At 56.6% G+C, this 24,976-nt stretch overlaps 2 protein-coding genes across 7 annotated transcripts in view; one reads left to right on the top strand and one right to left on the bottom strand.

The window, feature by feature from the left end:
- Positions 1–406: 406 nt before the first annotated feature.
- HYI (hydroxypyruvate isomerase (putative)) lies at positions 407–3,268 on the top strand. 3 transcript variants are annotated; one of them, XM_045035670.1, is made up of 9 exons: positions 407–803; positions 894–1,005; positions 1,377–1,460; positions 2,028–2,142; positions 2,317–2,395; positions 2,486–2,535; positions 2,649–2,718; positions 2,853–2,987; positions 3,082–3,268. In XM_045035670.1, exons 1-9 carry the CDS (start codon positions 605–607, stop codon positions 3,126–3,128), a joined length of 891 nt encoding a protein of 296 aa, XP_044891605.1. In that variant the 5' UTR covers positions 407–604; the 3' UTR covers positions 3,129–3,268. The 3 variants fall into 3 exon arrangements, with proteins under 3 accessions (XP_044891605.1, XP_044891604.1, XP_003990028.4); XM_045035669.1 differs by having other exon boundaries at positions 537–803; positions 3,108–3,268; XM_003989979.5 differs by lacking the exon at positions 1,377–1,460 and having other exon boundaries at positions 539–803; positions 3,108–3,268.
- Positions 3,261–24,976, bottom strand: part of SZT2 (SZT2 subunit of KICSTOR complex) — a 51,174-nt gene continuing 29,458 nt past the window's right edge. Inside the window, exons 31-72 of one of the 4 annotated variants that reach the window (XM_003989977.5) lie at positions 24,880–24,958; positions 24,484–24,774; positions 24,190–24,331; positions 23,895–24,002; positions 23,744–23,807; positions 23,336–23,521; positions 22,822–22,989; positions 22,652–22,730; positions 22,446–22,517; positions 22,062–22,263; positions 21,168–21,267; positions 20,358–20,487; positions 18,442–18,594; positions 18,257–18,359; positions 18,062–18,167; positions 17,865–17,976; positions 17,116–17,234; positions 16,847–17,011; positions 16,510–16,594; positions 16,187–16,351; positions 15,931–16,098; positions 15,433–15,572; positions 14,840–15,006; positions 14,615–14,712; positions 14,391–14,523; positions 14,149–14,279; positions 13,945–14,045; positions 13,695–13,871; positions 13,224–13,491; positions 13,063–13,142; positions 12,850–12,975; positions 12,526–12,725; positions 10,307–10,397; positions 10,081–10,161; positions 9,924–9,998; positions 7,249–7,462; positions 6,690–6,843; positions 6,417–6,539; positions 5,902–6,307; positions 5,656–5,772; positions 4,270–4,338; positions 3,261–4,133 (exon numbers count right to left, since the gene is read on the bottom strand). In XM_003989977.5, coding sequence (XP_003990026.2) covers positions 3,990–4,133; positions 4,270–4,338; positions 5,656–5,772; positions 5,902–6,307; positions 6,417–6,539; positions 6,690–6,843; positions 7,249–7,462; positions 9,924–9,998; positions 10,081–10,161; positions 10,307–10,397; positions 12,526–12,725; positions 12,850–12,975; positions 13,063–13,142; positions 13,224–13,491; positions 13,695–13,871; positions 13,945–14,045; positions 14,149–14,279; positions 14,391–14,523; positions 14,615–14,712; positions 14,840–15,006; positions 15,433–15,572; positions 15,931–16,098; positions 16,187–16,351; positions 16,510–16,594; positions 16,847–17,011; positions 17,116–17,234; positions 17,865–17,976; positions 18,062–18,167; positions 18,257–18,359; positions 18,442–18,594; positions 20,358–20,487; positions 21,168–21,267; positions 22,062–22,263; positions 22,446–22,517; positions 22,652–22,730; positions 22,822–22,989; positions 23,336–23,521; positions 23,744–23,807; positions 23,895–24,002; positions 24,190–24,331; positions 24,484–24,774; positions 24,880–24,958 — 5,892 coding nt within the window. In that variant the 3' untranslated portion in view covers positions 3,261–3,989. Of the gene's footprint in view, positions 4,134–4,269; positions 4,339–5,655; positions 5,773–5,901; positions 6,308–6,416; positions 6,540–6,689; positions 6,844–7,248; positions 7,463–8,030; positions 8,388–9,923; positions 9,999–10,080; positions 10,162–10,306; positions 10,398–12,525; positions 12,726–12,849; positions 12,976–13,062; positions 13,143–13,223; positions 13,492–13,694; positions 13,872–13,944; positions 14,046–14,148; positions 14,280–14,390; positions 14,524–14,614; positions 14,713–14,839; positions 15,007–15,432; positions 15,573–15,930; positions 16,099–16,186; positions 16,352–16,509; positions 16,595–16,846; positions 17,012–17,115; positions 17,235–17,864; positions 17,977–18,061; positions 18,168–18,256; positions 18,360–18,441; positions 18,595–20,357; positions 20,488–21,167; positions 21,268–22,061; positions 22,264–22,445; positions 22,518–22,651; positions 22,731–22,821; positions 22,990–23,335; positions 23,522–23,743; positions 23,808–23,894; positions 24,003–24,189; positions 24,332–24,483; positions 24,775–24,879; positions 24,959–24,976 lie in introns of those variants that run through there. The other 3 variants (XM_045035657.1, XM_019836838.3, XR_006584223.1) reach the window with 3 other exon arrangements.

The following is a 24,976-nucleotide window of genomic DNA, read 5'->3' as shown; positions in this document are numbered from 1 at the left end:
TCATATTAAATTAAAAAGCAGACCATAAAACTGTATGTACAGTATGATCAGAAGTCTCTAAGAAAAAAACCTGCACTTATTTTTTAATCTGTAAGGGAGAGTTAATGGGTAGCGGTGCGATGACTGGTGATTTAAATGCCCCCGATTTGGTCTCGTAGCCCTCAAACACTGCGTAAAGAACAGATACAGTGTTTATAATGAGGGAAAATACTAAGTCTTTGCTAAAGCTCACGTTTCTCGAATTTAACTGGGCTCTCTCGCCCCTCTCCGCCGGCTCTCGGCCCAGGAGTCCCAGGCCCCGCCTGCCCCGCGCAGTTGGGGGGCTGTCCCGCCCACGCCCGGACCCAGCTCCTTCCGCTCGGCCCTCTCGCCTCTCCCCGCCTTTCCCCTTCTCCGGTCTCGAAAAACGTCACTTTTCTGGACTATCCGCGTACTTTCCCCTCTCGCTGCTTTTCTAACCTGAAAAGGCAGGCGAGGAGGGCTGGTGGCTCGGCTCGCGGCGCCAGCGCGCCCCCGCTCGGTCGGCCTCCCGACACGCGCCCGCCCCGCCCGCTTCCGGCTTCCGGCCCCGGACTCTGCCCCGCGAGCGTGTCCCCTGACCGCTATGGCTCCGCTCCGCTTCTCGGCCAACGTGTCGTGGCTGTTCCCCGAGCTCCCCGGCCTCCCCGCGCGGCTCCGGGCGGCGGGCAGCTCGGGCTTCGAGGCCGCCGAGGTCGCCTGGCCGTACTCGGAGTCGCCCGAGGCGCTGGCGCGCGCGGCGCGGGAAGCGGGCCTGCGGCTGGTGCTGATCAACACGCCCCCCGGTGCGCCGCGGGGCCGAACCGGGGCGGCGGTCGGGGGGGACGGAGAGCGCCGGGAACGCTAGCCGCAGCTGACGCCCGTTCTCTCCTCAGGGGACCGAGAGAAAGGGGAGATGGGGCTGGGGGCCGTTCCCGGGAGGCAAGCGGCCTTCCGAGAGGGGCTGGAGCAGGCGGTGCTGTACGCCAAGGCTCTGGGCTGTCCCAGGTATCCTACGCTCTTCTCCTCCACCCCCTCCCCTTCTTGCCCGTCTCCTCCCAGACCCTGCCCCACGTTTGGGGTCTGGGAGAACAGGACGCCAGGTCAGAGAGCTCGGAGTCCGAGCGCACTGGCCTTTCCACTCCTTCAGTCCTGGTCCTTTGTCAGTTGCCTTTGGATTTTATCTGTCGTGTGCGGTTCTCCTGTTTGCTACTCTTTCATCTTGGGATCCTGTGCTGGGGGCTGTATGACCAGGGAGGTAGCCAGGTAAACATACAGAGATCCAGTTGAGGAAGGGTCAGTTCATGGCAGCTGTGGGAGCAGAGTAGGCACCTGTCTGGGATCAGAGGAAGCTTCTTACAGGTAGTGATGTTGAACAGGGTCTTGATGGAAGGAGCACTGGAGGCGAGGATGCAGCGGAGAGAGACCAGGGAAGGCTTCGTTTGCTCAGCAGAATTCCTAAGGTTGGAAATGTGACCTTTTGGAGTTGAGTGTGGCCGAGAAAGATCAGGTGGTAACAGGAGGAGGTAGAAGGCACACCATGGGGTTGATCAAATAAACACATCCCACCGAGTGCAAATGGGCTGAAGTGGAACTGGAGACGGGTCATTACTGGCGAGTGGTGGGGGCAGAAGGCAGATGGGAAGAATCTAAGGAGCAGATGCAGGAAGTGGAGACAAGCAGCATGGAATACTCATGGGAAAGGGTCAAAATAATTTCTAGAAAGGGAGGCTGACACATGTTTACAGCCTGAGGAGAGGACCACTGGAAAGGAGATGGACAGGGAGAGCCGAGTGAGAGGTCTCTGAAGCAGGAAGATGGGGTGTCTCTCAGAAGGTATCTGGGGAAGGGCACGGCCTCAGGCTGACCATGGAGTGTGAGGGTGCCGGAGGGCATCAGTGTCAGGTGATAGATCACCAGCAGGGGAGATTGGGGGGAAGGCAGCTGGAGGAGATGCCCACAGGGAGCCAAAGGAGGGCCCTGCTTCCAGGACGGACTCCCCAGCCCCCACCAGTGCTGTCTCCCCCCAGGATTCACCTGATGGCTGGCCGAGTACCCCTGGGTGCTGACCGAGCAGCAGTCAGGAGTGAAATGGAGACAGTTTTTCTGGAGAACCTGAGGCACGCGGCTGGGGTTTTGGCTCAGGTGAGACCAAGAACAAACGGACACACGATACTTACACGAATGCCCATGTGTGCAGAGGGGGCACACGGTGGGCAGAACAGATGAGGCACAAGGCCAGGCACTAGCCCAGCTCACAGGGAACGGGGAGGGGCTTCAGTGACTGACTGATGGGACACGGGTCCACCATGATGCTAGGAGAGCCTCGTGGGACTGCTGGAGCCCATCAATACCCGCAGCACTGACCCTCAGTACTTCCTGGACACGCCCCAGCAGGGTAGGACTGCAGCCCTGTGCCCCCTCCAGTCCCGTGTGATCCTTGTGCTCTCCTTGTGTCTCATGGCCCCCTCCCTGCTTTCTCTCCTAGCGGCAGCCATCTTACAGAAGGTCGGAAGACCCAACCTCCAGTTACAGATGGTGAGTGGAAGAAAGGGAGTGCTTCACAGAAGGCCCGTGTTCTCCACATCTGGGAAGAACGGGGTGAGGGAAAGGGCCCTGCAGGGCCTCTGACTGTAATAATCTCTACGCAGGACATATTCCACTGGCAGATCATGGATGGCAACCTGACAGGAAACATCCGGGAGTTCCTACCCCTTGTTGGTGAGAGAGGTCTCTTGGCTCCTTGTCGTCTGCTGTGTTACTCCCTCTATCCTCCCACCCCTTCAGACCCTCGCATCTGTCCCTCTGGCCCCAGCTGGAGCGTGGGCCCCACATCTGCCCACATCTGTCTCCAGGGCACGTGCAGGTGGCACAGGTCCCGGGCCGGGGGGAACCTGACAGCCCTGGAGAGCTGAACTTCCCCTATCTATTCCAACTGCTGGAGGATGAAGGCTACAAGGGCTTTGTGGGCTGCGAGTACCAGCCTCAAGGTGAGGGGGTGCTGGGGCTCCAGGCCTAGGGCTGGGGGACGGAGCTCTGAGGGATAGGTAGCAGACATGGCTGTTTTTCTCCCCACGGGTCGAGATGCCACGGCCTCCCTCTCTCCTCAGGAGACACAGCAGAGGGCCTGAACTGGCTTCGTTCCTACTGGGATAGGCGGGGCCGCCCACAGGCTGGCCAGTGAGGTCCTGCCCAGCACCCACCTGCCTCTGTGGGACAGTGCACCAGGCATCCCAAATCTCCTGAATTAAAAGACCACCTGCTGAACGTTTTCCTCTGTGTGTTATTGGGTTGGGGGGAGGACACACGGTGTCTAAACTGCTGTCTCCCTGGGTTACTTCCCTCCTGTTGAGAAGGGACGTACAGCTCACACTCAAGTCCTCCAGTCCGTTGTGCCAGTGTCGCTGTGGAGATGGGGGTTTTCGAGCCCACCTCTTCATTAACACACCAGAAACCACGGGTCCGAGAGCAATGGGGCTTGCCTGTGGTCACAGGGGCTTCAGAAGCAGAGCTGGGATGGGAACCAAGTTGTCATTATCTCAACAACAATGTTCGGCGATGATGTTCCATGGGAAATGAAGACCAGAGGGCTCAAAATGCAGGGAGGCTGAAAGCAATCAAAGACTTGGGAGGCAGCATTCAGGCAGAGGAGCTCTCAGGGGTGAGTGCTTGGCACCTGGTGTGAATTCCTGGGACTCCACCAGGGCAGCAGGCAGGTGGAGTCCCTTTCTGGGGAGGGTCCAGGGGCCCGAGAGGAGATGGGCACCTCAGGGAACTGACCTGACCCTCTGGAGCCCTGGGCCGGTTACCCTGGCAGGTGCTCAGCGGGGCAGCTCCTACTGCTAGGCTGCGACTCAGGCCCCTGAGATCTAGTCACAAAGCCTTCGGTGTCCGTCAGTGTCTGGGCCCAGAAGGGCTGGTCAGTCCTGCTTCAAGTGGACAGTCTCACAGATCCATGGTTTGAGTAAGGATGACATTCACTGGTCTGGGCCTCACAGGAGGCGGGTCCAGAGAGTGAAGCAAGCTGTGTTGATGACGGACTCTAGGTGGTGGTAGGTGGAGACCAGCTGGGCAGGAGGGCTCTCACTGTCCTGGGGCTGCACCGGGAAGGGCTCTCGGAAAACCACTGTCAGAGACTGTGGGGAACATGGTGGGGGTGCCATGGTGAGTGGAGGGCAGAGTGGGTACCGGGGGCAGGGCTCCCCAGCCTCAGCAGGCTCCGGGCAGAGCCTCCCACTGGGCTGACGCAAAGCCCCTCCCCCCTGTGCTCACCGTCTTTCCCAAGTGGGAATCCAGAAACACCAGCACAAAACAGTCTGTGAACTTCTGATTCAGCACAACCTGCAGTGAAAGACAAAGTGAGGTGGGGAGTGAGGTCTGTTTCACCTGAGGCAGCATCCCTCTTCCTCGAGGGCATTCTGGAAGTGGGACCCATTTGAGGAAGGCCTGCGTCCATCACCGAACCTGCGCCCACCTGCATTCCACAGTCACCCAGGACCTTGTCTCTAAACTGAACCTCAGTCCTCCTCCTCACTGACTCCCAGTCAGCCTGACCGGAAGTCTGTTTCAGAGGTCATCTACCGAGAGGCCGTGCACAAAGCCGAAGTGTATCAATGAAGGAGAGTTCTCTACATTTGACACGACCCCTCCTTGCCTCCTGTCCTGAGTCTCGTATCTCTTTGACCTCCCCTGGGACTTACTTCTGTCTGCCCTATGCTCAGCTCTGCAATCCCTTCCACATGATTCCTTCTACTCCCACGCTTCAGTTCATGTAGATGCTGCCCAGGTCTCCCTCCTGGGCTCCAGTTCCTGGCATCCATATACCTTCTAGAATATGGTCCTGGGAGGGCCTCACGACTTCAGACTCCACTTGTCACCCGTCCCCCAAGGCTGCTCCTGCTTCAACGCTCCCACCACCCACAGAAGCACCCCATCTGCTCACACCCCCTGCACACTGCAGCTAGACCAACTCACATCCACATCCAAAGATGCCCCTTCCCACCCTGAAACTACCCTTCTCCACAAGCAGGGTTGCAGGACCCCTCTCTACAGACCAACTCCTACTTTTGAAGCCCTCTTCTGCACGTCTCCTCCCCAGAACCACTGCTTTTGTCAGGCCCACCTCTTCAGTCTCTTAATCCCCATGCTCTCGTGAACCCTTTTCTACCTGGCCCAGGCAGTGCTTTCAGTCTCTCACACGCCCCTGGGTATCGGGCTAGGAGGCACGTTCTGAGTCTGGGGTGGGGCCTGAGAGTTTGCATTCTGGCAAGCTCCCAGGTGCCACTGCCACTGCCGGCCTGAGGACCACACTTTGGGTAACGGGGCTTTAAAGCTCCAGAGGTCCTTTCTGGGATTCCTGCCCCTAAGACCAACCACTGATGAAGTTCCAGAGCTTGGCCCTCGGTATCTTTAGCCAAAGGTTTGTGTTTTTGTGAGCTTTTGAGGACAGAGCTCTAGGCTGTTCTCACGAATCCCATGTTGAGGGTCAAGTGCTCGAAGGGTTTTACATGGATCCGGGTAGTCCCATTTCATCTAGGCCTCTTTCCAGAGCAGACCTTGTTCAGGCAGGCTGGGGCTCCTTCAGGGGGACACCTGTCATCTCTCTGATGAGGACTTCCGCTGTGTCTCCCCTTTCAGGGGAGGATCAGGGAGACTTACCAGGTACTGAGTTCCCAAGTCTGGGCTCTGGAAATGGCGACAGCTCTGAGGAAAACGGCTTAGGAGAACCTTGATCAGGCTCTGGTACCAGGAGACTGTCATAGACAGGAAGCAGTCCTAGGGGAAGGTCCATGGGGCTGGATCTGCTGTCCCAGAGCCACCTGAGACCTCTGCACCCTCTACCCTGGCTGCTGGTAGGATTCCTAGTATCCAAACCAGCCCCTTCTAGAATCCACAGCTGCTTACCAGCTGGGGGTCAATGTCCCCGATGGATTTGGCATGGACTGCTTCCAGTAGCTCCTCCAGCTCAGCCAGGGCCAGGCGCCCCCCTAGCCGTAGCCGGTCAGGCCCTGGAGGCTCCAGCAAAAAGAGGCGCTTCCAGAGGGTGTCCCGGCGGCAGTGCCCTCCGGCCAGCCGGACCAGCTGAGCCAGCCGTGCCCGTGCCACGCCCACCTCCGTAGCCAATGGGGGGAACAGGGGAGCTGGTCCAGAGGCCAGGCCAAGCCCTGAGGCCTCCCCGGGGCTACCAGCTGAGCTCCCGGGAGTTTCCGGCTCAGGGGGCAGTCTGGGTGGCTTCCGGAACCGGCGCATGTCGGCAGTGAGCCTGGGGAAGAGCTCTCGTTGGCTGGTGAGCACCACGAAGAACTGCAGCCTGGGGGGCGGGAGGGGTAGGAATGTGGTGATCGCAACAGGAGACGCTCAGAGCAAGGGCACAGGGGAGCTGGACAACCGAGCACAGTCAAGGTGGGGGATCTGCTGACCGCAGAACGTGCCGCTCAGCTTCTCCTTGCTCTTCAAAGGGTGCAGCACAGTGACACACAAGCAGAGACACATCAAAGTCATCCTGGTGACGAAGTCCCTCAGAGTCCAGGTAGGAGCCAGAGCTGTACAGTGAGGGTGGGTGAGATGCCAACACTGAGGTTCTAATGAAGCCAACCCCCTCCCTGCTGCTCGAGACTCTGTCTCCCTACTGCCAGGATGGCCTCGCCCTCAGCTTCACCAGATCACATGCTGGTGCCCCCTTGCCACTCTACCTGTGCCACGCTGATACCAGGGCATATTCATTATGTTCTGGGCCTCCTGGCCGCGCCATCCGCAATGGCTTCATGTGGTAGGAGCTGGCATGGTCGGCCACGTAGTTATACAGCTGGTGGGCAGCAATGAGTGGTGTGGAAAGCTCCAGGGTCCCTGAGGGGCAAGTTACAGGAGAGGCTGAGCCTGGGACAGACACACTGCATGGGTGGGGCAGGAGGTTAGAAGTCCCTAAGGCTCTGATCGACAAGTGGCCTGGCTCTGTTTTTCTGGGGAGCTCCTGTGGAACATCGCGATGGGACAAAAGTGGCTCGGGAGAGACAGAGGGCAGGGTACACATGACACAGGATCTAAACTTTGATGTGAAACAACGTGAAGAACTTAAGATAAAGACACAAACCAGACACATGGGGACAGGGTCCAAGTGACCTGAGGCGATTAACAATACAGGACAGGAGGTGCAGAGACTAGGTCTGGCCCCAGGAAGTGGTCCCATCGGCCCTGGCTTGGAGACACCCTGTGGTCTATTTCTGGTTCACTGGCTTGCCCTTGGGCACAGACCTTGGTAAATGTGATTACGACCAAAGTGGGGCCCGTCAGGGTGGTGGGCCAGGAAGTGTCGCAGGAAGGTGGTGAGGTGGTAGCCATGTCGCAGCACTAGGTGGGCGCCCAGGACGTGTTGGTGCACCAGGCGCAGGTGGAAGTCGTAGCTGAATGAGTGCACGTGCATCAGGTCCCGCACCTTGTCACATTCCTCAGTGAACAGCATGGACAGCTGGGGAGGTGGCGGCAGGGGACTGGGTCAGGATACGGCACACGGACCAGCACATTCCCATTTCTCTCCCTCTTCCATGGGAAGAGGAAGTTCAAGATTCACCCTGTTGCTGTGGGCCTGGGGGAACCCCGTCTGCCGGAGTAACTTCTATGGGGAGCCCTCCTCATTACGTCCCCTGTTTCATACAGTATCGTGACTCTGTTGACGTGAAACCACGACCATTTTGATAGATGGGCCTTTTCACTCTATCCCAGATTCCAATAAAGTCTGAGGCAGATTCACTGACGCAAAAAATACTTGTTCAGTGTCTTACTAGGTACTGTTCCGGGTGCTGGGGATACAGCGGGAAACAAGCAAACCCTACCTTCAAGAGCTCCCGTTCTAGTAAGTGGGTAGGTAAGATGATAACTGTTAGGCAGAATAAATGAGGAGGCAGTACGCTAGAAGGTGGGGTTGTGGAAAATCTAGTAAAGCAGCTGCAGTTTTAAACAGGGTGATCCGGGTAGGCCAGGTGTGTAATTTACTATTAGAAAGTCTTTCCCGGCCCCTCCCATCTCTCCAGCTTTACCTTCCATCAAAGCACCGCTCTTCCCAGTACATCATACATTCTCTTCACACTTTTGTAACTGCTTGTTCTCTCTGCCTGGAATGCTGCTCTCCCTGCTCCCCAAATGTGGCTAACTCCTACTCAATCGTAAAGCTTCATCTGGGATATCCTGCGAAGGCTAGGCCAGGGTAGGCCTCCTCTAATTGATCTGCGAATGAATGAACCACGAACGGAGGAAGGAAGGAAGGCAGAGACACAGAGCTGGTGCTTCTCTTGGTGGAAATCACCATCACTGAGAGTGTTAGCGGCTGGATCTGCGGTGCTGGGATGGCAGAATCTACACGACCATTCCATCAGAAGCACTGGGCACAGGAGTTACTAGGAAAGGAAATAACTGGCTGTCAAAGAAGTGACAGCCTAGGGGCCAGGGGAGCTGTGTCATCTTGGCTGAGTCATGGTCTCTCAGCCTTAGTTTCCTCATGTACATGAATATAACGTAAAGGTCTTTGTAAAGCTAGAGAGCTTGTGATAAACTGAAATAACCAAGGACTATGATTATCATGAGCACCAGAGAGGCGGCCAAAGAAATGTCACAGGATGCTCACGGAGGAGGGAAAGAGGAAGAAAGGAAGGCTCGGGGACACTGGTGTCTGGGACATCACTGATTTCACTGTTAGGAAGGCACACGATGATGTGTTACCTTAGGGCTCACGTCCCACAGACCTAGATTCCAACCCCAGTACTGCCACCAACTGGCATGTGCCCAGGCAATTACTTAACATCCATGCACATCGGTTTCCTCAAGTGTGCAGCAGGAGGAAAACTCTCCGCTGAGCACATACTCCACACTTAATAAACAACAGCAACAATAAAACAATTTACAAATCTAAGTAGGGTCAGAGATTACACAAGTAGGGGCAAAGCGAGCCAAACTGGATGGAAATCAGGGGCAGAGAAGCCACAAGGACTTCAAGAAGCTCGAGAGAGTCATGGAGGTGGGTCTTCCCTGCCAGTACAGCACCACACGGACAGCGTACCTGCTCGTCCAGAGCTCCCTTCATAGCGCTCTGGCCCAGGTAGGTTCCCGCACGTAAAGTCCCCACGCTTTTCTAGGTCACCTTATCTTGTGATGAGTGGACTAGGGATCTACACTCAAGTCAAAGGCAACCATCTATGGGCTGGACGTGAGCATTCCAGATATGAGGAGTCTGACTAGGCCCAGTCAGACCTTGATCTCAAACTAGATGAGAGGCACAGAGAAGGTACAGGCCCTCACATGACATGCCTGATGACCTGAAGGAGCTGAACTAACTAACTCAAGTACAGAGGGCTTTAGGTCCCTGACCTCACTCAATCCTTTGACTCATTCTGAGCACTCCTGAGTTGTGCGGCCCTCACCGGTATAGGGCTCTGCCCTGAGGCCGACAGGGATGTAAATAACAACTAAGGGCCAGGGGTATGCTGTGTGGCTGGGAACTCTGGTCCTCATTCTAAGTGTTAGTGATGACACTGACAAAGTCTGGCTGTCTCCAGCTCTAGATTAGGCCAGGACTGCCCTTGGCACTGGCCTACCCATGTGTCAGGTTACCCACCATGTTCAAATGTGCTAGCTGACCATCTCTGGTTATGGCTTAACCACAGTGCCAGGCTCCTGTCAGTGCCAGACCAGCCACGGTGCTGGACTGCCTTCTGCCTCCAGTGCTATGGTTGAATAACAGCTCCGGGCCATCGACACAGTGACACTGATGGGTGGATGACCCAGTCATGGCACCAGAATGACCACTGACTTGGCCAGCCCACAGCAACAGATCACCACTGGGCCAGACTATCTGTGTTCCTCTTACTGGCCACAGCACACTGGGGATGCGCTGAGTATGCCCGAGACCCCCTATTCCCTCTGTTCCTACCACATACCTGAGAGTTGACAGCTTGCCCCATGGGGATTCGGGAACATTCTAGGGCGAACTGTTTGACACAGAAGTAACAGCCCTGGAGAGAGGGTGAAGATGAGGTCAGGAGAGCAAGAGACAGATGGATCTGGCTCTCCCTACTCAGTGCTCCTCCTGCTCACCTGAAAAGCCAGCTCCATGAGGATGATGCCCCCGGGCAGTGCCCTCTGTAGGTGGTAGGTGGTGACTGGAGAGCCAGTGCTCTAAAGAAAGGAGAAAAACTGGGGTTCAGGGGCAGGGGCTGGAGATTCACCAGCCTCGAACCAGCGGGGGAGGATCAGGGATGCTAGCTTGGGTCTGGGGCCTCATGGGTTTCACTGTCAGTGAAGGTACACAATGATGCATTACCTTGGGGCTCCCGTCAGTCTTGGTTTTAGGGCAGGAGAAGGAGCCACGCCCCTCTGTTCCAAGGACAGCCATGGCCCGCAGCCGGCTGGTGCTGTAGGAAACAGAACAAGAGGATGAGGCAGGCCAGTGGGTAAGGCGGTATGGCCTGCACACCTAGAATCCATTTCATGGGCGAGCAGGGGTGGAAACAGGGCCAGAGAGGGGATGGAGCTGCCTGGGCTCCTGTGTCAGGTAAGTGGCCGAGACCAGAGTTCAGGTCTAGAGCGTGGGGCAGGATTCTCTCCACAGCAGCTGCTGTGGTCAGGGGAAGCCAGAGGAGTACTCCATGGGGAGGGGGACAGCAGGCCTCGCTCTACCAGTGAGAGAAGGAGGGTCAGGTGAGGGTGCGAGAGAGGCTGCTGGGACTGTGGGGAGACACCGTGATGAGAGATGGAGTGTGCGTACTGGGGGCAGTGGGAGCAGGGGGACGGAGAGGCTGATGCACATCTAAGATTTCAGGAGGAAAATTCAAGCACATGCTTGAGGCCGTAGTTAGGCACTTTTGCTGAGAGGGAAAGGCTTTTTTTTTTTTGACTAAGAAACGGCAGCTTCAGTGTCCCATAGGTCTGCTCAACTCAGAGGCAAGGGGGGCAGAGAAGCAGGGAAGGTACTGTGAAGAAGGGAAGTAGCAGGGACCAGTGGGACACACTCATCACTTCAGGAGCTATAAACTGCCAGAGTTCTTGCTGGCAGTCTGGGGTGGGGAGTGTCAAAGCCTCTGGGGAAAAGCAGCGTCTCATTTAATCCTCAAGGAAATTGGGACAAGACTTAGGCAGCGACGGGAAATGGTTAAAGACTGATGAGAAAGGAAGGCCTGACAATAAATTTTGCTCTAGAAATGTAGTTTTCAACCCAGTGTCTTTTGTTTTAAAAAGGAATCCAGGGGCGCCTGGGTGGCTCAGTCGGTTAAGCATCCGACTTCGGCTCAGGTCACGATCTCATGGTTTGTGAGTCCGAGCCCCGTGTCGGGCTCTATGCTGACAGCTCAGAGCCTGGAGCCTGCTTCGGATTCTGTGTCTCCCTCTCTCTCTGCTCCTCCCCCGCTCACGTTCTCTCTCTCTCGCAAAAATGAATAAACATTAAAAAAAATTAAAAAAATTAAAAAACTAAAAAAAAAAAAAAAAAAAAAAAAAAAGGAATCCAGTTTCGGGAAGAGCTTCACTGAATGGGAAGTATGGACACTAAAGTCTCTCAGAGACACTCCTTTAGGGGGACCTGTCTAGACAGCAAGCAGAGCTCCTGCTCAGTCCCTGTCACCCAGAAACAAGAGGGGTGAGGTTCCAGAGGCGCAGGCCTGTCCTCTCCTCCCAATGCCTGGAAGAGCCAGGGAGGCCTGGCAGCTGGAACGCTGGTTTCAGAAATGCTAAGGAGTTGGGATTGGCTTTCTGGGCCAAGTGGTGTCTTGAGGAAGGAAATACAACTTACCAGCTTAAAAACAGAGAGGAGGGAGAGAACACCTTGATAAACTCACAAACGTGGAGACCCGAACGTAACCGTGCCATGTGAAGAGATACGTTCCCATGGCCACTGGGAAGGGGCTGGGAACGCAGACTCTGGAGGCCCAGATGTTGAGACGAACATAAAGCAGGGGCCACGGAAACGGGGATTTGAGATTTGACACAGAACAGGGAAGGTGGCTGTGGCTGTTTCATGGGCTCTGGGGAGAGGAAAGGTGATGACAGAAGAGCTGCCTACTTGCCAAGACTCAGGCCTGTCACAACTGCCCACAAGCAGGCCAGACACAGGGTTCCCTGTTGAGAGAGACCGCTAGCTTCCTGGGGCCACGAAGGGCTTCCTGGGCCACGAAGCATGTGAAATACCAGGAGAGGCCCATGCAGGATCTGGCCAGGAATCAGTAAGCCCCAGATTCAGAAGCCTGGGAGCTTCACATGTGTGGTTGTACACCGGCACGTAAGTAAAAAGACGTAAGCGGGCATGAACCCTGTGAGGATGTACACGGCTCCACGTACATACGTGGCCGCGAGGTTTAGACGACGTGCGGGAGGCCCGCACGAAAGCGTCCAAGATCCTCATGCATGTGTTCAGCCCAGTGGGATGAACGTGCACGAGAACCCAGTTGTTCCAATGGGACCCGTGTGAAGAGAGCAAGGGTGTGTGGGGCCTGGCCCATGGCGGAGGGGAGCGGGGGGGTGGGGTGGGGAAGGAAGAGACGGGCTCACCTGCGGGTGGGTGAGGGGGGCCGCAGCGGCACCAGCACAAAGCCCATGCTCTGCAGATACTGCACGTACTGCTGCAGGAAAGCCAAGCTCAGCTCCTTCAGCCAAGGCTCCTCACGGGCACCTGGCGGAGGCACATCTGAGGGCTCGCAGCCTGCGGGGGCCTCGCGGCTCCCGGAGCCTGACTCGGGGCGATGGCGCCGCTGTGGGAGTGGAGATTAAGGGAGGCTCTAGCCGCCGTCAAACACACCACAGTGGGGGAGGAGTGGAGGGCACTGCAGGTAAACGGAGGTCCCGTGGGAGAAGCCCAGGAGTCCCCAGCCTCACCTGGCCCTCGGGGGGCCCAGAGGTCTCTGGGGGCCCGTGCAGCCAGGCAGCCGGGTCGAAGAGCAGGGCTGTCGCACAGTAATGCACCAGGCGGGACGACTGCTTCAGGGTCTCCAGCTCCGCAGCCTGGGGACATGGGGCAGTGAATACCAGAACGGTGGCCAGGAGAGGGTCACAGGATGCTCACGGAGGGCACGGGCTCGGGCCACTCACACTGATGGGCATGCTGGCAGGGGCAGAACGCTGCTGCCAGGTCACGAACAGGTTCTCCATCTTCATCTGGCGCTCCAGCTCTGGGGGTTGCAGGCATTGGTAACGGCCCGGGAGCTGTCAGCCCTCTCTCTCCCACATTCTGCCCGGCCCAGTGCCCTCACCTCTGCGCTCGGCCATCTTGATCTCCAGGAACTGTTGTCCATGGTAGGTGACGGGATCAGGGGGTCTGGGCACAGGACCGAGTGAGGAGCTGGGGCGGGCAGCTGTGATATCCCGCAAGGCCTCATCGAAGGGGAATGTGTCCAGGGGAAGGGGGCCCCCACCCCGAGAGGATGCACTCAGCCGGCCCTGTTCACGGCTCAGAGGGGGGCTTGCACTCCGGATGAGGGTCTCTGCTTCCATGGTTGGCAGCAGAAATGGGTTTGGCTCCTGAGAGAGACAGAGTGTCACAATGGGTTCATGGCCTTTGCCCTCAGATCCTCTCACCCACCCCATGGCCTCCTTTCTCAGACTCACCCTCCCCACTACCTCTGCCCTCAGTCTGTCCCCTCTCCCCTGCTCTCGGACTGGCACTTCCTTGAACTAATCCCTCAGGAACCAGAACTAGAGGAGGGGGCCCAAGCAACGGGCACCTTTTCATCCCGCACCGGGAAGTCCAACTGGCCGTAATGATGGAAGAGCCCAAGCTTCTGGCTGAGGAGGCAGAAGATGAGATGGGCACGTGAGTTCTGCCACTGCACGAGGCGAACCAGCGCTCGGCCCAATGCCGCTCCCAGGTCTGGAGCCCAGTTGTAGGTCAGCAGCTGCAGCTGGAAGTCAGGGGTCAGGGTCAGGGAGATCACCGAACCCCTTCTCAGACCCAACCGCTGGCCCCACATCTACCTTCTTGTCCACGACCTCCAACAGCAGGAACCTCTGCCGGGGAGCACTTCGCCCGGAGCTCCCATCACCTCCTGGCTCGAAGCGCTGCATGGCCTTGGCGGCTAGAGGGGGGAGCGGCTCGATAGGGGTCTGGAGGCAGATCCCCTTGAGCCCACCCTGCCCCCACAGCTATCTGAACTCACCCCCACTAGGCCATGCCCTCACCCTGCTGGGTTGGTCTTCTCCACTGCAAGAAGTTCCTGCCCAGAAGCAGCAGATGTCTCTCAGCTGCTGGGCGTGGGGTTGGGCCCAGTTGTCCAAGGGAGCAAGGACTGAAGATCTCAGGCTCTGAACCCCTAGAGGGAGGGACAGAAAGCAGACCACCCGTGGCCCTATTCTCTGGCCACCACCTCCCAGGCCTAGCCCCCACCTGCCCTAGCTCAGCCTCCATGAGACCCCAAACTCACAAATGCTGCTCAAAGACACGGACGCTGGTGTCTCCAGCCATGGAGGTAACAAGAGCAGTGAACTCAGAAAGGACAGATGGAAGGAGGAATCGGGACACCATGTGGGTGGAGCTTCTGGACACTGAGGCACAACCTGGAACCAGCGCAGAGAAGTCATGATGGGGCTGCAGGATGGGGACCAGGCCATGGGGTTGAGTACAGGGGAGGGGGGCCTAGGGTCTCACCGATCTGAACCATAAACTCCATCCAGCGCTGAGTCACACGAGCAAACACAGGCTGCAGGGTCCCCACCTCGCCCTCTTCTAGCTGTGTGGCCCGGCGTCTGAAGACACAGTAGGAGTGAGACCCTCACATCCATATGTCACACGAGTGTGTTTACACAAACTTGATACTCACCTGTGACTTCACACCCTCCCATGACACAACAGGACACCACAACACACACACACCTTTGTCTCTGGGCTCCAGAATCTGGGCCCGGTGCCCGCTCAGTTCCACCCGGAGTCCGAACACTTTCAGTTTTGTGACGCCTCCGGCCCCGGGTGTCTTCTGGCCGATCCAGGACAATGTCATCCGTTGTTTTGGGGGAACCCAAGTCCCCACATTCTGTTTTACTCTGGGGGCAAGGCAGTGAATGAGGAAGAGCCGTCGGGAAGGGGGATGGCATGAAGGATGGGGGCATCGTGGAAAAGTAACAAGAGCCTGGAGGGCTTGGTGCAGGCCCTGGCGTTGCTGCAGGCTCACTAAGGAGCTTTGGGCAGACTACTCAGCTTTCCTGAGCTTCGGCACCCACGTTGGGAAAAGCCCTACTTATCCTGCAGGCTGCTGTGAGGGCCCCGTAAGAAAAAGGGAAGCGAAGGCACTTGATAAGCTGAGGCTCTCTACGTCACAGAGAACCTGCCACATTCTGCAAACCCCTAACGACAGGATCGTTTATATGACAGGTGATCTTGGGCGAGGTCTGCAGGGGAAGGTAGGGGGGCTAGGAAGCAGGCAAGAAGGTAGATGCCAACTTCACCACTTCTTCCCATCCTCCCATTACCAGCATATCCCAGAAGCTACGCCGGCCAGCCTTGCTGGGGGGAGTCACAGGCTCCCCAGGGCCAGGGCCAGGGCCAGGGGGAAAGGTGCTAGCTCGGCCCGCAGGGCTCTTGGTTTCCAACGACCCGCTCCTGAGACTTCCTGCGGACATCAGACATTACAGAAGCCTGTCACTGACGGTCAATCCCTATTTCCAACAACCTAGCCCCAAGACAGGTATGAGAGTGACTTGTCCCTTACTCTACCTGTTAGTGAATGACAGTATGTGCAACTGATAGCCACACGTTTGTGAGCAGATATCCCTCTCTAAGTGGGTGACCAACTGCATGTGTGCATTTTGCTGGCGTGTCACCTTGCTGATGCAGGGAAGATAAAGGACAACCGTGAATCTGTATTTTGGAAGGAGCCTCTGTGATGCCTTCCTGGACCCCCATCTTTGCAATCTCACCAGCTACCACTGTCTTCCCAGGGCCTGGGGTGTTCTCTGGACCCCACGTACCTGGAGATGTGTCCTCTGTACACAGCGAGGCTGGCAGCAGCCGCAGCTCCATAATGCCATCAGCCAGGGCCTGGCGAGCTGCTCCTCGGAGCTTCTCCTCTAGCTGTACGATACTGATGTTCCCCTTCTCCCACACATCCAGTCGAAGCCGTGGGGCCCCATTCTGAGCTGAAGGAAAGAATGGAGGTGACCTGGTGGTGCCTCTTGTTCCCAGAGCATTAACTATACACCCCCTCCTCTGACCAAGCTGCCCCACCTGAAGAACCGTCTGGCACGATCGGGCAGCGGGTGACCTGGGTCAGCTGCTCAAATTCCTCCTCTTGCAGTGGGTCTAGGGGCCCCGGAGAGGAGGGGGGCCATGATGCCAGTGAGATGGGGTTCCCCCCTTCATCCACGAAGGCTAGAGTGATGCAGGCAACCCCTGGGTAGAAATCCACAGGAAGGCTCAGGTCTGAGACCTCCAGACATCCTGTCGCCCCCTCTGGATTGCCCTGAGCTGCAAGGCTGGAAAAGGCCCTGTCAGCCACAAGACAAGAAAGGCTTTCCCACAGTCAGCAGTGGCACAGGCCTGCCTCGTACCTTTGCCCCCGGTGCCCTGTCCACCAGGCTTGTTATACAAGTAGATGTCCAAGTCGGGGAGGCCGCCCTGCGGTGGGAGCGGGTGCTGGGGAGACAAGCACAGAGCACTAAGACTAAGCGGATGGACAGAAGCCATCAGGGGGTGGTGTCCACAGTGGGGGATGGCAGACAGGCACACCCGGGAGCACAGGAAGACAATAAAGGTGCAGGGGGTGGGGGAGGCATGGGTGTATACAGGTCCACGGGCAAAGGTAAGCACGTGACACCTGTAGAAAACGGTTACAACGGCAAGGGGGTGAGTGGGGGCATCTGTGCACGGAAGGGACTGAAACCTCACCTGGAAGTGGTTCCGGCTGTTGCTGTCCGTGTACTTGGGAGAGTGCAGGAAGATGAGCAAGTTCTGCCGCAGGTACCAGGCCAGGGCAGGAAGCCAGGGCCTGCAGGAGGCAGGCAGGGCCAGATGCAGCACTTCTGAGGGGAGACTTCCGGGGGGCTGGATGAACTGCAGAGTGGGAAGGGGAGTCAGAGCTGCACGGAGAGGGTACAGCGGAGATGGTCCCTATACCCGAGCCTTGGAGGGATGTTGCAGGCTGGGAGGGAGCTGACCTCCACGTCAGCCGGTGTCAGCTTGCAGTTCCGAACCAGCATGACTGTGATGACATCCAGCGTGGCCTCGTCCAGGCGCCGACGCAGAACCCGTACTAGCTCATCTGTAATCTCGGGACCTTGACACAGCCATGGTAAGGTGGAGACATTGACCGAGGATCCAGCAACCCCCAGTACGGCCCTTAAACCCCAGCCTTGAACATTCCCCCACACACTGGAGGCAGCCAGCACTAGTTTCTAGCGCTGCCAAGTTCTAGTTTACTGTGTAACTGTGGACAAGTGAGTCTCACCTCTCAAAGCCTCAGTGTCCTCATTCATAAGATGGGAGAAATAATAACATCTACCTCATATGTAACAGTCTTAGCCCAAGACCTGGTACACGTGAAACCAGCTATAAATATCAGCTGGAACACCCAGTCACCTACTGGATACCCCATGCTCAACATATCCCAAACCGAACCCATCACCTTCGCCCCAGACCTATCAATAGAACACCATCTACACATAGTCACCCAGGCTAGCTAGATACCTGATATCACCTTTAACGGTTTCTCTTCCCCAAGCTGCATTTCATTCAGCTACAGGGCCTACTCTCTAAACATCACCGGAGTCTGTCTGTCCCACCCAGCTCTGGCATGAGGGAAACCCAGAGCACGGCATGAGCTAGAGTGGGAAGGTACCAAAGGAAGTCTTGGAGAATTCCGGAACCTCATCTGGTTACACTCCTGCCCCCTCCTCACAGTGCGTACCTGCCTGTCCTACGCCATGCACGAGCAGCTGGATATGCCTGTCCACCTGGCCCACGGGACGAGCAGCATCTGAACCGCGGCTAGAAGCCATGTCCAGGGGAGAACGAGGACCCTGCAGGGAAACTTGATCAGGGCCCGGCTCCAGGGGGTAGAGTATGGGGGAGCACAGGGCACCAGGATATGGGGGTGATACATGCCGAGGCTTCCTCAGAGTAGATGGGCTCCTGGCTTCGGGACAGAGCTAGGGAGGGGGGCAGGGCATCACCTTCCCAAGGCCGCTCACTGCAGGACGTCTCCAGGAGTCTGGAAAAGAGAGGCAGAGTCTTTGGACATACCTCCTCTGCCTCCGTCCTTGATCCATGCTTTGCCCTGTCTTCCCAGGACCCACATACCTCAGGTAGTACACAGCCTTCGTTGCTCGTTCCTGATAGACAAACATATTCTTCCGGTTCACCACAGAGAAGGCATTGAGCACAGAGCGCAGGGCCTGGATGGCTGTGTGAGTAACAGGGGCTCAGGACGCTCCCCTCTCCACATTCCCTCCCACTCCACCTGCCCTCTCATGCCCATCACACACCCCGAGAGACCCCCATGCTGGGCCCCATTTTCAGGCGCGAATGGACTCGAATCACGGTTTTCCACACAACGTCACAGGAGAAATGGCCAGGGACAAACTGCATGGTGGCTGCTAGGTACCCTCGGGGTGTACAACTCTCGTCAGCAGTGTAATCTGGGGAGAAGGGAGACACTGGATCAGAAGCGGGACACGGCCCTCTGCCCTTGCTACTTCACACTAATGAACTGCCTACTTGTCCTCACTCCCCAGGACTCCTTGGCCCTGTCTATTAGCCCGCAGGGGCAAGACGGTCATTCTGGGCAACAAGGCAGGACCATGCTCTTGGGAAGCCAGGTGACAGCACAGAGGGTCTCGGGAGGTGTGGAGAAGGAGCTAAGAAGAGGCGTCAGGTAAGGCAGAGCACGGGAAAATCCCAAAGATAATGCCAAGACACTCTGACTGTGTTATACTAGAACATGTTATAATCCATCTGTGTGCTCACAGGGAGTGGCAACAAGAACCCCGTTAGAACGGAGAGGATGTGAGTGCTGACACACGCTCACAGCAGAGTCAGGGAAAATGCTCTGGAGGACAGCTATCCCAGGGAACCCCTAGGGCGGTAGGACACAATGCAAGAGCCCAAGCACACGGTCCAGTGCCTCGTCGGACCCCTGCCAGGTCCCCAGGTTGATGCGGAACCTCCCAGTAGGGCCAAGGTGGCGATTTGGTTTCTCAGAGAAGCTGCTGCCGGTGTGAGCGGTGTACAGGCCACACAGGGGGCTGCAGAGTTTGAAATGGAATGCTGGTTGCTAAGACCTTCGGCAAAACCACACGGAGAGACTATAACGAGGAGCAGCCATCTCTGGGCTCCAACTGGTCTTACATCTCAGGCTGCTAGAAGTCATTTTGAAGCAAAAGTACTTGGCTGTCCTGGCTCATGCTCAATTTGTAGAAGATGCCATCAACTCCCTGGGAAGTCCGCTAATTAGGGGACTTCTGCTTTGATATGGAGCACATCTCAGGATGTGCAGAGAGTTGCAATGTCCAGGACTGTTAGGGACATTTGCCCACAGACTTGTGGAGAATGTTAAAATTAAGAAGCGGTCTGATTTTACTTTTAAACCAGAAGGGAGAACTGCAAAGGAATGCCATGATGTGGCTTTCCCCTCTGAGCTGGGGTGAGAGGTCATCAGGAGTAAGAGAAGACCGCAGAAGTGTCAAGACTTCAATTAGCATCTCGAGAATTACCATGTTTCCCAACCATGACCAGAAATCTGAGGAATCCCAAAGGGATCTCGTACTGCCTGTCTGGAGGGACAGCCAACTGGAAGACACATCCTCCTACTGGGCCTTAGGCTCCTCCCCTCTGCCCTTCTCCCCCCTGTGACTTGGCCTATAAGTCCACACTCCCTCACTCCATTCTTCGGCCCTGTCTGTTACCCAAAGGGGAGAGACGGTCATTTTGGAAAAGAAGGTGGGGCCAGGCAGAGGCACGCCCTCAGGAAGACAGGTCACAGCCGGTGCCCCTTCCACAGTCCCTTTTCTCCTGTATTCTTCAACCTTTCCTTCTCTACTGGCTCTTTCCCTGTGGAACATAAATGTGCGAGTCTCTACCTCACTCTCAAGTTCCTCCGTTGCCTCCCATCTTCCTCTAGTCTCCACCACTTGAATGAGTAGCTATTCTCTGCTCCGGCTGTATAATTATCTTCGCTTCTGTTTCTCTGGTTCCTAGTCCCACCTCCCTGCTGAAACTACTTTCACTGACAACACAGAGGAACTCTTCAAGAGCCCAACTCAGCAATCCTTTTCTGTCCTATCCTCCCTGCTCTCCTGGCACTGGTGACCAGGTCACGGTGCCTCCGCCCTTGTCTTTTCACCCAAGAATGGATACAGAGAGGGCAGCAGCCCGTGAGGGAGGCTCCTGGGTGGGGTCTCACCATCGCTGGGCAGTGGTGCCCGCTGACGGGAGTGGAAGGGGGTCTCGCTGCGCCATAGATCTTCTTCACTCTCGGCCACCAGAAGAGAGTTACACACGTGACTGTCATGGAGGTCCTGCAGAAGCAGTCGCTGGGAGAAGGAGCAAGGTATGAGGGAACTGAAATATTTCTCATAAATTGGTGGTGGTGGTCAGGGATGATCAAAGGCCAGAGCTGATGCCTGTTATTACTGGGGGTCAGTGGTCAGCAGAGCATCAGTAATCACTGGGGTGGGGGTCGGGGTGGGGGGTCAGAGATGTGCCCCATAGTCACTGGGCTCTGAACCCCCGTTAGAACTCATCCCTCTTCTTTGCCAGAACGTGTTCCCCATCCTTCAGGTCTCAGCTTAAAAATCAACTCTTCCCCTGACACTTCAGAAGGTCAAGACTGTCATTTGCTCTCCTAATTCTTCACAATTGTAATGGATACAATTCATACAATTCAGTTGTTCAATGCCTCTCTGCCCCACTCGACACAAGCTCCAGAGAGTTTTCCCTGTGCTGTTCACTATTATATCCCTAACACTGGCACAGTGCAACTAGAAGGGACAGCTCATAGTCAGGGCCTGGGAGAGTAACCCGTGTTACTGGGACGAGTGAGGGAGCGTTCCCAGTTTGTAGAGTCCGTGGAGTAACAGTACCCCGGTAACCAGGTGTCAAAGAAAATGGCCAAGATGGATCAAGAGCCTGTGAAGGTCAAGTTCCTGGAAACTCCTTCCTCATCTGAACAGTGTCCCGTGCCTACAGAGCCCTGCCCCCAGCCATCCCTTACCTGGTTGACCTCCCTGCAGATCTCCCCAACTCGCCTCACCAGGAGCTGCTGCAGGTGGCGACACTCGGTGCCTGGTCCCCCATCCTCCCGAATCAGGCTCCTAGAGGGGAGGGATGGTTCAGACACACTTCTGGGGTGGGGGTGGGGAGCTTGAGAGCTGAGGCCAAGAGAAATCACGAAAAGGGAGTAGGACTGGACAAAGAGAAGCAAGTGCTGGGAAAGAGGAGAAACAGAATTCTCGGTAGCAATTATGGCAGCATAGGCTCCACGCTTGCTTTGTCAGCCCTTAAGTGGGCAGCACACCAACCCCAAGGCTTCCTTCACACGGTGCACCTCTTCTCCATTCTCCAATCTTGATCAGAATGGCGGTCTTCCCTTCTCAAACCCCCTCCACTCTGTGATGAGAGCCATATTTAACCGGAGGCCTACCTGTGAATTCTGGCTCTGCCCTTTACTGTGACCTTAAGCAAGTATTTAATTTCTCTGTGCTTGAGTTTTGTCATCCATGCCATAAGGAGAATAATACTTTCGAGGACTATTTCACAGATGAAAGGAGCTGATCCAGGTAGAACACTTAGAACACTGTCTGCTGCATAATAAGCACTTGTGAAATATTACCTATTATTCCCATATCAACTTCTGAAGCTGCTCTGAACTGTAGATGCTCTTAATGCTTGACGAGGAGCCCAAATCCTACAAGCTTTTTACCTCTGTTAGGAAAGCAAAGAGTAACCTGCTTTGCTATATATAGGCTGTGGGAAGTGGTCAGGACCCCCCAGCCTTAGAATACAAACCCTCAGTCCCAAGTTTTACTTTTGAGTGATATCGGAGAGGAGTCTTGTGGGACCAGGGGAAAGCAGCTAACCTCAGAGTCAGGCGCAGGACCCTACTTACCGCGCATGTGCATACACTTCTACACGATCCTGTAGTATGCGGACGATGAGCCAGAAGTCAGGCAGGCAGGGCCCAGGGAGGCCTGAGAGTGAAGGCTGTGGAGGTGCCTGCCCAGGTGGGGTCCGCAACGTGAAGGGAGGCTTCTCCCCCAGGGTCTCATTGGGGCCCTCGCTGTCTGAGCCACTGCTGCCACCATCGTAACCTGTTTCAAATGTGCCGAAGTTCAGCCCCGTCCTTTGGCTCATCTGAGCCTCCGAGCATATCAGGCTTGATGCGCCCTTCCATGTTAGTCCTTTCTGATGCCCCCTGCCCAGTCCTTCTGCTGCACAGCCCTGAGTCTGCTTCCTATCAGCTCAGAGCCCTCTGCCCATCGCCCCGGCTTACCTAGGTGGTCAGAGTCCACACTGCCCTGACTGGACATAAGGCTCAGCCCCCGGCTAGGCCCAGGCTGTCTCCCTGGGAAGAGAAGGAAAATCCTGGAACGTCTAGTGATCCTGTTTAGGACCACCCTCTGAAAATGGAAGCAGGGCCAGGGATCTGCAAGTCCCTGGTCCTAGCCCCCAGACTTTGTTGCCCAAGTCTTCTCTTACCTCCCTGTGGCAGGCTGAGGAGGGGCGTGCCATCAGAACCCTCTGGGGAGCCAGGGGCTTGGGGGCTGGCTGTCAGGGCCTAAGGTTAGGCAGAAAGTCAGGACTGAATACAGGCCCCACACACCCACCTCCACCCCTTCCATTCCCAGGTCATCCCAGGAAAGGCTCACCTCCGCTTCGACGCCTTCGGCCTTGTCCTCATGGCTGTGCCAAGCCCAGGCTGCTGAAGGGAGCTCCCCCTGGGACCCTCCTGGCTGTTGGCCAACTGCCACAAAGAAGAAGCCACTGTCAGGATCCTCAAGAAGAATGTGGCCAGGGAGGTGAAGGCGGCGGAACTCCTGGGGAGCAGGAGCCAAGGTCACAGTTTAGGCAGGAGCAGCCCTCCCTATTCAAGCCCTCCCCCTGCAACCCCCCGCTTCCTCAGCAGACCCCCACAATCATCTGGTAAAGCAGACACCGGCATCCCCATTGCTGAGGTATACAGAGGTTCAGCGAATTGCCTAAGGTTCAACAGGCCTAGTGGCAAGGAGGGGAGCCGGGTCTCTTCCCACCCTTCCCAGGCATGGGGTGAGGGACAGTGTGGTGAGGAGGCTGTTCTGGAGGGAGGCCGGTCTACTTCCGTATCTGGAGTCCAGGCAAGAATGGGCCCCAGGATGACCAGGGGGTGTTCTGAGGGTAGCATACCTCCTTGAATTGTGTGAGGGAACGTTCTGGCCCAAACACAAAACTCAGTGGCAGGGTCTGGCGAAGGCAGGTGGAGCGTCCAGGAGAGCTATGGATGTGGGCAGCTGCACGGTGCAGGGTAGGGCTCTGGGGGATGCCCCCTCTTCGGAGGGCCGCTACCATCTCGTCCTCCAGCAACCAGTGGATCTACAGTCAGAGAGAGACCAGGGGAGTGGCCAAGGGCACCTCCCTCGCTGCCTGGCACATCACCTCACTCCCAGACTAGAAGGTACTCTGCCTCACAGGTTGAGGGCAGCCCTACTCTGATCCCAGAATAAAGGGGCGCCTTAGCTTACTCATATGAGGGAGAGGGTATCGGTTACAGTGCTGAGGGGCTGTCAGTTAGGCTGGGGGAGGGAAGGCCCTCACCTCACTCATGGTGGTCTCAATAGCCAGTCTGTGGGGTGTGGCCAAATTGGACAGTCCAGGGTGCCTAAGTGGAAGAAAGGTTTAGATGTTGGTTTCCAGAAAACAAAACTGACAGCAAATGAGGAACTCTGAGAGGGACAAAGGGAAGTACCTGTCTTCTTCTGGGGGTGGCATTGGGGGCCCCAGGCCATCATCCGACCTTAAAGATGATGGCTGCCCCGGGGATCGTGGGAAGGAAGCACTGCTTTCAGATGTGGACCTGAATAGAGTGGGAGTGAAGGTCAAAGATCAGCAGCCACGGCAGCTACTCTCCTCCTAGGGCTTCCTTAGCACTCCTTTCTTGGACTCTTTAAGGGGTCCTAGAGCCCTCAAGTACCTCTAGATTCCTTTAAAGGGCCCCTACCCAAACAAGGCCCCAGATCCCCCCACGAGACTTGCTGCCACACCGGTGGTGCTGAGGGTCCGAGGTCGGGGGAAGCTCCACTTCCAGAGGCAATGTCAGCACAAAGACGTCCAGCGTAATACTGAGGTCCCTCAGGGGCACGCGGCCTCCAATGGGGGGGCCCTCCAGACTGGAAAGGACCTGGCCTGGGAGAGGGGGAGAGTCAGGGGTTGCTGGAGCCTGGGGACAAGCACAGACTTCAAGTTCTCAGTGCTAATGAGTTACGTCCACCCACAGACAGACAGGCAGGCAGGCTGTACTGGGACCTGTGGCCTTCCCTTGGGCACCCCAAACTCACCCAGGCAGGTGGGCAGGCTGCACACAGGTACTGAGCTGTGCTGCCCACGCAGCCGCACGGAGCACGTGAGGTGCAGGAAGAGAGGTGGCAGGTCATGTACCAGGCCCTCAGGCCCGGTAGGCGAATCACCCCCCAGGATACTGAAGGAGTCTTCATCAGGGTTCACAGTGTCCGCATCTGACAGCGAGGCAGAGTCAAGCCCAGCTGGCCCCAGGTCTGGTTCACGGCTCTCACGATACTCCACCTCTAGCTCTGGGTCACTCTCAGTGACCACACAGCAGGCTGTGTCTCCTAGACGTGGATGCATGTCGTGTGGTTAATGGGAGAGGCTGGCAGTGGAGGGCCCTGAATCCTGGCTTTAAGCAGCCTTCTCATCTCTATCCATTGTCCACACACCTTCTTCTCCTAGGAGTTCAGCCTCCGAAAACTCCAGGTCACTGACTTTTCTGTCTACTGTGTCCCGGGGGCCCTCATCCTGAACAAAACAAAGAGA

The sequence above is a fragment of the Felis catus genome, chromosome C1, assembly GCF_018350175.1.
Source record: "Felis catus isolate Fca126 chromosome C1, F.catus_Fca126_mat1.0, whole genome shotgun sequence".
Taxonomy (NCBI): Eukaryota; Metazoa; Chordata; class Mammalia; order Carnivora; family Felidae; genus Felis; species Felis catus.
This window is presented reverse-complemented; position numbering and strand designations above follow the sequence as displayed.

Coding starts and splice junctions, on each gene's coding strand:
- HYI (XM_045035669.1), top strand. CDS start 605: ATGGCTCCGCTCCGCTTCTCGGCCAACGTGTCGTGGCTGTTCCCCGAG. Junction 2,143..2,316: donor CGGCTGGGGTTTTGGCTCAG/GTGAGACCAAGA, acceptor CCATGATGCTAG/GAGAGCCTCGTGGGACTGCT. Junction 2,719..2,852: donor GGAGTTCCTACCCCTTGTTG/GTGAGAGAGGTC, acceptor ATCTGTCTCCAG/GGCACGTGCAGGTGGCACAG.